The 10288-nt window shown below is 40.2% G+C and overlaps 1 protein-coding gene across 1 annotated transcript; it reads right to left on the bottom strand.

Moving 5' to 3' along the window:
* Window positions 1-2109: 2109 nt before the first annotated feature.
* LOC103467928 (homeobox protein Hox-D4-like) lies at window positions 2110-6740 on the bottom strand. Its single transcript, XM_008414692.2, has 3 exons — window positions 6604-6740; window positions 6064-6233; window positions 2110-4354 (listed from the first exon to the last, which is right to left on the bottom strand). Exons 2-3 carry the CDS (start codon window positions 6095-6097, stop codon window positions 3873-3875), a joined length of 516 nt encoding a protein of 171 aa, XP_008412914.2. The 5' UTR covers window positions 6098-6233; window positions 6604-6740; the 3' UTR covers window positions 2110-3872.
* Between the last annotated feature and the right edge of the window lie 3548 nt (window positions 6741-10288).

Consider the following 10288-nt stretch of genomic DNA (forward strand, 5'->3'; position numbering starts at 1 on the left):
CTTGCGGTGAAAAAGAACAACCTTAATGACGCTTAGAATTAATAGATTTTGGGGGAACATCTGCTTACAATCTTTAAGTTTGCATTTTATTTGAACATTTACAGTAAAAAAAATACAGCAAAGCAGAAGACATTGTCATTCTGTAGGAGAAGCTAGTGACCCAACATTGCTTCTAAAATACCTACTTTATACAAAAATGCATATGCAGCGAAATAAGAATTGTTTACTGATGCTTGCATTGACTCCGGCCACTAGTGTCACTGTTCATTTATGTCTGTTTATGGTCTCCATTTAATGACTGAAATAAGTAGCTTCATACTCGGTTTTCATGCGAGCTTAGACAGATGTTTTGATGCACAAAATGCTTCTGATGTCCAGAGTCAAATCAATTTCACAACAGCTTTGTGTGAGGCAGTAAAAGATTAGTCAAAGATTCCTCTAAAATTAACAATGAACCATAACCAAGACCGGTTTCATGGTAATCTTCAACAGGCATCATTCATCACCAAATACTGCAAGTATTTTATCGCCAAAGCCAAGAAATCATGAAAACAGCATGCAGGGCTCATAGGCTTAGAAGGTCTTTGCCTTTGCGAACAGATGTCAAGTCAAGCAGTCAACAGAGTCCAGTGAGTAAGCGGAAAATAATGAGTTTAGATGCTAATGTGTGAACAACCAGCTAACCTAATGTTCAGATGGACATAGAGTGTCCCTCGTCACTCTGGGGCCCTTGAGTGAAGGCTTTCCTTGACCTCTGGGGATACCCCTTGACCCCGTCCATGGAATTACTGCACACCAGTGTGTGGATCCTCCTGCTTTTAGTGTCTGGAAGGGGAATGTGTTTGGGAAAGGAGGCAGAGGGCTGTTTTGGGCCTCAGCAGCCACCAGAATCATAAATCAACCTGTATATCTAAGAATTTCAGGAATCTAGCACAGTCTGCTCTGTCTTCCTCATCATGCCTTGCCTTCCTGTCTCTCAGTTTAAGTGAGCACATTTCCACAGCGGAACCTTCTCTCTCGCATGGCTTTTATTGCTTTCCTCCCATCACCACCTTTCCATACAGACTTTCTTCATTTGATCTTAAATATTCACCCAGTTGTAGCTCACAAAATAGCTCCCCAGACGTCAACAAAGACCTGCCGCAAACCAGTGCCAAATATTTGCCAAATGACAACTGATCCAGGGACTGATAATGAATCAGGAGTAGGAAGTCATTAGATGAGACAGTGGGGATCAACTTTACCGCTCCCAGTTTTGGAGCTGTCAGTGGACCTCCGTGACAGCTCATTCACAGTAAGGCCGCTGATATAAAACTGTCAGCATGGCCACAATTTGTGTGCAGTTTTGTTTACAATATTTATGCTCAGACTCACATTACATGAGTGTAAGAGAAGGTTAGCTCCTTCATCAGGTACAGTTATTATCTTTGACTTATGAAATCATGGAGACCCTTGAGCATACGTGACCCACTTTTTTGCCAAATAAAAACACTGTTATCTCATTGGAATTTGGGGGAAAATAAACATTTGATGACAGTTTGCATTTGAGACTCCACACTCTATAAAGGCCCAGCAGATGCCAGTAAACAACTGCACATTGCTCTTCGAGATAATATGTTGTCATTGGTGATTGGGCAGCATTGGTCTCTCGAGGCCCTGTGGCGAGTTGGAAGGGCTTCCACATTACACGGGCGAAACATGCCCCCCGAGAGCGAGGCCAGCTCCAACTTGCAGAGCTACAATTTGGCTAGAGGAAGAGAGGAGGGCGGGGAGAGAGGTGGGGAGGAGGCAGGATGAGATCTTGTCATGGTGCCCAGTGGGTTCTGAGCTTGTGGTTGGAAATGCTGGAAAAACTGCCTTGTCTCCGTGATTAATGGAGGGGGAAACTCTGAGGCAGCGGCACAGGAGAGAGGAAGGATTGTGCAACGTGAATACACAATACTGTAAAGTTTTCAATGAATCTCAAGCCCAGTTTAATTTAAATGCATAATCCATCTCCTTTTTTTCCATTTGGCATGGGAATCCATAATTAGGAAATACTGTTTCTTTCTTTTCTTTTTTTTTTAAGTCTTTGGCTTTAAAAATGAACAGGGTAAACACTGCACATGATTACAATTTTCCTAAATGTGTTTATTAAGCATGTTCAGTATGGAAACATTCATCAAAAATAATGGGAAAACTCACTGAATGCATAACAACTTGTATAAAATAAACAAATTAATGAAACTTGAACAAATATTCTCCTCATTTCACAATTTTACCACATCACATAAACAGTTAGCTATGAAAAATATACTACCGCCTAGTGATATTCAAACAACAAATTTGCTTGGAAAACAACACAAATAACACAAAAAGAAACAGTATTAGTTGTTCAAAATGTCCTTCATGCAAAACAAATTAATATCTGCAATATTTTCTTACTGTAACTTCAGGGCTTCCAAGCGTATTCACACTTGTGTTCAACTTCTGCACATTTTGTCATGTTACACCCACACACTTTTTTATTTATGTACAGTGGAAGAAACAATACATAGCTTGTATTCAGGCTCCTCTGAGTCGATAGTTAGCAGAGCCACCTTTAGCTGCAATTACAGCAGCAGGTTTTTGGGGTTCTGTCTCTAATAGCGTAGGATATAAAAAGACTGAAACTTCTGACCATTCATCTTTGTAACAAAGCTCAAGTTCTGCCAGAGAGCATCTGTGAACACCATTTCCAAGTCTTGCCATGGATTTTGTACTTCACTATATACTGCCCATCTGTTTCAGCCTTCAGAAACTTTATGTGGCATACAATGATGGTTTGAGGCCACTACTTAAAGTGCCTACATGAAGTAGTGCTAGCCATATGTTTGTACATGAGGCTATACCCACATGTCCAGCTGTACTCGGGAAGGTTACATAAAAATGCACGTGTAGGTTGTCAGGTGTCATGCAATAATATAATTGCAATTTTAGTAAACCCCGCACTGAGGACAGTCAGATTTACCTCAATATTGTGGAACCACTGGCGACATCATTTATTTGTGACTCGGTTAACAATATTATGTTTATTTTGATCTTTTTTTATTATTATCTTACTTGTTTTATCTTTTTACTACTGACCTTCTTGTGTGTCTGGAATAAAGACTTGCTGTGCTTTGACTGTCCACCATTTAGGTGGACGGTCGTGTCTTGGTTGGTTTGCAGAAAGCCTGAACTCTTTCATCTAGAGATGATGGATTGGACAGAGCTCTGCAAGACCTCAAAAGCTTGGAATATTGTTTCATTACCTAAATTTGCTTTGAGATTCTCCATTGTTCACTGATTGTTCTCTAATGCACTTCTGAGGCTTTCACTGAATTAAATTACTCACATGTTCACTTTGAAAATATGTTCATTTTGACACCAATTTGGAGTATTTTATTTTGGAGTATTGGATTTAATTGAGCTCGGATTTTTATGTAAAAAATAAAGATTGAAAGCCAGGTGTTTTCTTTCAGCCACACAACTAAATTGCTTTATATTGGTGTAAAATCCCAACCAAGTACATAAAAATTCATGGAAAAAAATGTAAGCGGTATGAATACTTTTGGGATGCGCTGTGAATATAACGAGTTCAAAAATCCTCCTCCATGCAACATTTTTAAAGACATGCAGTCTTCTCTTGCTGTGCCTATAAACACAAATAATATTGCACTGCTCTCTTTTAATTAAGATGTGCTCATATAGTCTAATTAAAATGTTTCATTTTATGTTTCAGTGAATGGATGCGGTAAGTAGATGACATTCCTGGGATGCTGTTCACACATCCTCCAGTCTTTTATAAGTAGCTGAAGGTGAACAGCAGAAGAAATATGTTTAAGGACAGAAGGGAGACCCTTTATAGGGCCTCAGAGCCAGTTTGAAATGCTGACTTTCTGATGACCTTCTGCAGTTGTGTATGAGGGAGGTGGACCATTCGCAACAGCTGGAAGCATGCAGTTTAGATAGGACATGTCTGCAGGGTCAAACAGAGAGAGCATTGCGTGATCCATGGAGTGCGGTTCCAAGGAAGAGCAGAAGGAAGTTCTGACAGCACATGCTTCTGGGAGCCCCATGTGCAGCTCGCAAAGGGAATCCTGGGACAAACCTGTTGCCCTGCCATACTTTTGCTCCTTCTTAAGCTTCATCCTGCGGTTCTGAAACCAGATCTTGACCTGACGGTCGGTGAGCTGCAGCCTGGCTGCCATCTCTTGTCTCCAGTGGCGTCGCAGGTAGGGGCTGAAGTGGAACTCCTTCTCCAGTTCCAGCAGTTGGTTGTTGGTGAAGGATGTCCTCTCTCGCCTCTCTCCTCCGCCTGTGGCGCTAGATGGCCTACCGTCCTTGGCTGAAGCTGGAGACGAGCACAGAAAGAAACAAAGTCTTACACAGGAAGCGCAATGAGGGTGGCATCTCCATTCTGGAGCCCTCGGGTGCCAGCAAACCCACCCTCAATCCTCAGCTCATCAACCTGAGACCAAGCGGAGCCCTCAGTTCCTATTCAGTCTTGCTCGAGACTCCTAAACAAGACTGGCTGTCTAGCGTGTCATGTGTTCGGGAAAAGTTCCCTGCCGAAGAGGCAGTCTGGGGAAAACATCTGACGCCACCACGGCTGCCTGACAGGTCACATTAATCAGAGCTCCACACGGAAGCAGACCTGTCAAATTCCCATCTCAGTCACTTAAAAGGTACCTCGGGAGCACCACTGAAAATAGCTGCCATTAGGGATTCAGTTTGACATGTATATGAGCAATACCAGGGCCCTCTCGATAACAATATGACACGGAGGGTTAATGGATGTTTAATAAGACCTATGGTTAGTACATTAGACAGAGTACGGTGCCGTCTTTAAAAATGGCTGACTGTTTCCTTGTTCTTCACCGAATTGTTTGGAACGTCAGGAGAAGTTGTCTCGGTCTAATTTATATAAAACCAACTCACATAAACTCACATCTCAAGGGACTTTACAATGCAAAACGTCCCCATTCATCTCCAGTGTACGGTATCTATACTGGTCTGGATTAAATTAAGCGTACATCAATTTAAGTAAATGAAATTACAACAAAGGTAATTTTGAGGCACATTACAAGCTCAAATCAGTCAATTCCATTCAAACTTCAATAAAGTCAATTTAAATTAGCTTCCAGTCAGTGTGATTCATTGCAATAAAATCCAGTCATAAAGTCAGAATAATTATGTACAATGAACTGCATCTTTTATTTTGAAATTAAAAACCTTATATTATGAAAGTAAATAACAGCATAGCCATTTGCTCACATCTATCTCTGCAGTATTCTTTATCTTTACTGTCAAATTACTGTGCACTTGCAACATAATAATCTATTGTGTACATGTGTTAGCAAACAAATGATCGTAACAAGTGATCGTAGTTCATGAGCAAGTTTTTTTTTTTGACAAATGAGAAGCAGCAAAAACAACATAACTATTCCCTCAGTTTTAACTTTAATAAGTAGAGATATTAAAGATGCACAATATCTCAAATCACAATCATTGTGGATTCTAATGTGCACAGCTCTTGTGCAGTTCAGATGCAAAAAAAAAGGTTTCAATGTTCATGTGTTAGTGTCAAAATGAACTAAGGAATGAATACTTCATTTTTAGTGATTTGTCTACACACCACAAAAGGAATGAAGAGATCCTTTTGCTATGAGTAGATTCCTCAACATTCTTAATATATTTCAAGCCAATAATTCAGGTTGGTCAGAATTATTTTTAAGTTGTTTGGATTTTTAGATTAAACAAAATAATTTATCAAGTCACAGAGAAACTATCACAAAAAAACATTCTAACAAGAATGAAATATTTGGCCACCACAAGCATGGACAAAGTGTTTGCTTTGACTAAACCAATGGTCTGACAAGGCCTGGTCTGTCAGTCTTTAGAAACACAGTTATGCATGTTGAAGTTTTAAACTTTGCTTTCCAATGCTATAATTAGTTTCTTTATAATAATTAGTCTAAAGAAAACTCGGGAAAGCGTTGGGGACATGTCACATTTTCCTAATATTTGCAGCTTTAAAACACATGAAAGAAAAGTACTTACTTGACTGTTTAGAGCCAATCTTCCTTGACTTCATCCAGGGGAAAATCCCCCCAGAGTGGCAGATGCTCAGACTACATCCTCTGCTATCCGGGTCCAGCTTGTCTTTGGAATGGCTGGAAACCACAGGCTCCAGAGGGCACTCGGAAAGTTCATGTGGGTTCAACCTGGAACTGAAGGGCACAGTAGAGGTCAGGTTTGGCTGATCGGGTCCCAAGTCAGGGCCTCCTCCTACTCTTCCTCCCCTTGCTACGTCAACACATCCCATGCTAGGTTTTGGCACTTGTCCAGAGCTCATTTCAAAACTGTTGCCATGCAGCTGCAGAGGGAGGGCCGCAGACTGTTGGGGGTCCATGGACCCCGCAGCTCATCAAAGTGGCTCAAATCAAACTCAGAAGTCCCTCAGCAGTAACAAAGCAGAGGTCTTCTATCTGTCTAATATCAGATCACAATTAACTGAATGAATAAAGGAAGGCAGGACAGAGCATTTGGGGCTGGAAACTAAGAGGAACGCTTTGAATAATATTTACCAGAGGGGGGTACCTTGGTCACGTGTGCCAGTCCTCCAATGGCAGAGCTCTGGAGTTGGAAACTAATCCTGGTGGGAACTTGGGGTGCCCGAAGAAGCTTTTGAGATATTTCTTCAGACATTTTCTGCACGAAGTCCGGCTTCTTCTTATCTAGGGATCCGAAAAAAAAGGAAGGAGAATGAAAAAAAAAAAATCAGATAACGGGACATAAAAAGACGCCAAGATGAAAGCAAGAGCGGGATGCGTTCAAACGGAGACAGGGGGGAGACAAACAAAGATTACACACGTGTGCAGAGGGGAGTTGTTATTTCAAACCGAGCGTAAAGATTTCTGTTTTTATGGTAAATTCTCCAGGATAAACTGGGAGAGGCGCGTCTCGCTGCTGAACACCCTGTGGTAGGTTTAAGCTACTAGAACTCACATCAGGATGATGCAATAATACGCGGTTACTGTTTCATTCGCACCTTATTACGCGGCTAGAAATGAGAGACGTTAAAGTTCAGTGTGCGCTGCTCCCCCGCCCCCTCTCAGACAAACACAATGACAAATGTTGTTCTGCCTCTTTTAATGCTGGCACCAAAAGGTAGAGGGATTTAGTCTCCACTTTATTTCAGTTTTTTTTTTTTTTGTTTTTTTAAAAATCCGCAGCAAAATGTAACTTCTCTTTATGAATTGGCGGGCTTTTTCCTTTTCATAACATATGCTTCTAACTGTCCGAGTGCAAGTGCAGCTTATTAGGATTCAATGGGAGTGGTCAAACAAAAGGCTTGTGACAGTCATTGCTGCACAAAGACAAAGGAGGCTATCATTAAAGGTTTTCTCTTTTTTTTTCCCTGCAGGACGACTCATTTACATTTTTTTCTGGCTTCATTGTGCAATTTCAGTTTTTGTCAAGTAACAGTTTTATTTATTCATTTCACATTTAACACCCCCCCCCCCTTTTCTTTGCTGCACCGCTGAATTGGAAAATGGAGGAGAGATTGAGAATATATATCCAAGGCGTGCCTGTTTGCAGAAAACACAGGCCAACTGCAAATCTGCTACCATAAAATATGGAAGTTGGAAGCTAATTTTAAGAAGATGTAAATGACGTTTTGGGTGTAAAATTATTCAGTACTAAAAGCTCCAACAATTGTGGTCGAAATAAAGAGGATCGGAAACTCACAAATGTGTGTGTGTTTAGTTTTTTTTCTTCATGATTTCAACAAAACACAAACACATGCAAGAACGTGTGTACAAGTAAAACATTGAATTTTGCACAAATTCTACAAAGAGTAAATGTCCAATAAAAGGGCCTGTGCGCGTAGTGGGCCCCGAATCAATCTTGGTTGAAGCAAGCTTCAAATGTACCCTAAGTTCCTGCTGGTGTTTCACTGCAACAAAGCTGTCTAGAAAGCCCTCGTTAGATGTCTCAGAGGTGATGGATTATGCACTCAGGGCTGCAAAGCTTGTAAGGAGAGGAGCCTTCCTCCTTGTTTTTTTTTCTCTTCTTTTTGTTTTACGCGTCACCCTTGCTGCCATCATTATGAGGGCTTTACCTGCAACTTCAAAGTGTTTTAAGTCACGACGGGTAGACATATTTTTTTTGGAGGGGAGGTGGGGGGGGGGGGGATTTACAGAAAAAAATAGATCCATTGTTTTATCACACATAAAGTTTGATATCGGTTTAGTATATATTTTTCAGTAATGCTTCAATTTTTGTTTAAAGAATTTGAGAAAAGTAATACTATCAAAATTGTTTGTGTATATTTTTTACATCATGGATCATATACTGAAATAAGTATCTACATTTTAAATAAATAAATAAATTATTATTATTATTATTATTATTATTATTATTATTATTATTATTATTATTATTATTATTATTATTATTAATCTTAGTTGTGGTACTGGGTGAGATGAGAGGAAAAGTAATTAAATTCACTGTGTTTTCCTTTCCTCGCACCCTTGAACGCACTCTCTCTGAATTTGGAGATAGAATCTATGATATACTAGCTCAGCAAGACCATAATTTAGCTCCTCCGCGCCTCCACCACAATTCTCCGTGAACTCTGTTTGAACCGCCTCAGCGCCTATAAATCATTTTTCTCTCTCACACAAAAGCGCGCCGGTCGCTCTTGGGTGTCAACCCTTTTACAATTCCTCCTTACCTTCTGCGCTCCCGCGCCCGCTGACACAAACAAGCGAGGAAATTGTCGATAAACTTTTATTTTTCATACAAATAACGTATACAGAGAGAGAAAGAGAGAGAACCGTGCACGAGCTGCGGCTGCGCACAAGCAGGAGACAAATCTGGCGGCTGCGAGCCAAGATTGTTTTTGTTTGTTTTTGTCCCCCCCCTCCCCCCTCCTTTTCTTCCTCTATAAAATATGCATCCATGAAATATTATTTGCAATAAAAACAGAAAAAGCATAATTGTTTTCGAGAGCTTAAGGAAAATACAGATCACTTAATGCATGTCCAGGGGACATAGCTGTGTAGATAAGAGGAGACTGAAAGAGAGCTGGGGAGAAGACGTTAATGGGTAGAGGATGCTGTCGGTTAAAACGGTGCATACAAATGGCGCTGTCTTTGCAGAGCAAGGAGAAGATTTATGGGCCCGGTGCCCTATGTTGCTGTAAACAATGCAGAGTGAAATGAAAGGACCAGAGTTTGCAGACTGCACTTCAGAAGACACACACGTGGTCTGTTTGGTACATGTAAGATTGTGCATTGTTAGTTAGCTGTTACTATTATTATTTTTGGTAAGTATACCAAGGCACCACTTTAAAGCCTTCACTTTTTCAAAGGACAGTGCTCGGATTTTACCTGATTGTATCTTTTTTTTTTATTTAAAAAAAAAAGCTTGTTAGTAGTTATACATAACTGATACAGGATAAACACAGTATAATCATATTTTAAGCAGCTTTGTTTTCCCAACAGGGATTGTTTTGGGTAACTTCCCCCCCTCAAAAAACCCCTCTTTATATCTGACAAACAACAAAATATGCTAATTAGGATAGGATACACTGAAAGACATCTATGACATTTGTGGGTGGTCATATTTCAAAATACTTCTTACATGTTCACAAATACAAAATAAATATGTTTTTGCAAAAGCTTCTCAAATGTTAGCTTAATCCTCTATTTTGAATTGTCTAATGTTTTTAATAACGTGACAGTAGATCAAATGTTTGCACCTGTATGTGCGCAGACTTGCACAGAAACGTCCAGCAAGGCAGCAGCGGATGCAACTGGTGGCACAGCAGAGAAATCATTGTCATAGGACAAATTAAATCTCTTAACCTGTACATAATTGAGAATCTATAGTCTCCTAGATTGCATATTCAGAACACTTGCGCTGATGAAAAGTGAATACCATAACCATAATTCTGTCTAGTGATTGTCTGAGCCCCCGGTGACACCTTTACCGCGGTAAATGGCTTTAATTTCTGGGGTCCTCAACCATGCACCAAATAGGCTAATTAAATATTTCTCAGTGAGGTGTTACACTGACATAAAGTACACTCGTAAGTTCACCCAGGCCATCACTCCCTATAGCTACAGTATGCAATGTTAAATCCTTGGTGGTAATGAAACCTGCCGTGTAGTCACCCTGATTATCTATCTATCTATCTATCTATCTATCTATCTATCTATCTATCTATCTATCTATCTATCTATCTATCTATCTATCTATCTATCTATCTATCTAT

The sequence above is a fragment of the Poecilia reticulata genome, linkage group LG7 (genome assembly GCF_000633615.1).
Source record: "Poecilia reticulata strain Guanapo linkage group LG7, Guppy_female_1.0+MT, whole genome shotgun sequence".
In the NCBI taxonomy this organism is placed as follows: Eukaryota; Metazoa; Chordata; class Actinopteri; order Cyprinodontiformes; family Poeciliidae; genus Poecilia; species Poecilia reticulata.

What these genes read in the sequence shown, in the direction of transcription:
- LOC103467928 (XM_008414692.2), bottom strand. Translation starts at nt 6,097, where the DNA reads ATGAAGTCAAGGAAGATTGGCTCTAAACAGTCAA. An exon ending in GATTGGCTCTAAACAGTCAA is followed by an intron (nt 4,355 to 6,063) that starts GTAAGTACTTTT and finishes GCTCGTCTCCAG; the next exon opens with CTTCAGCCAAGGACGGTAGG.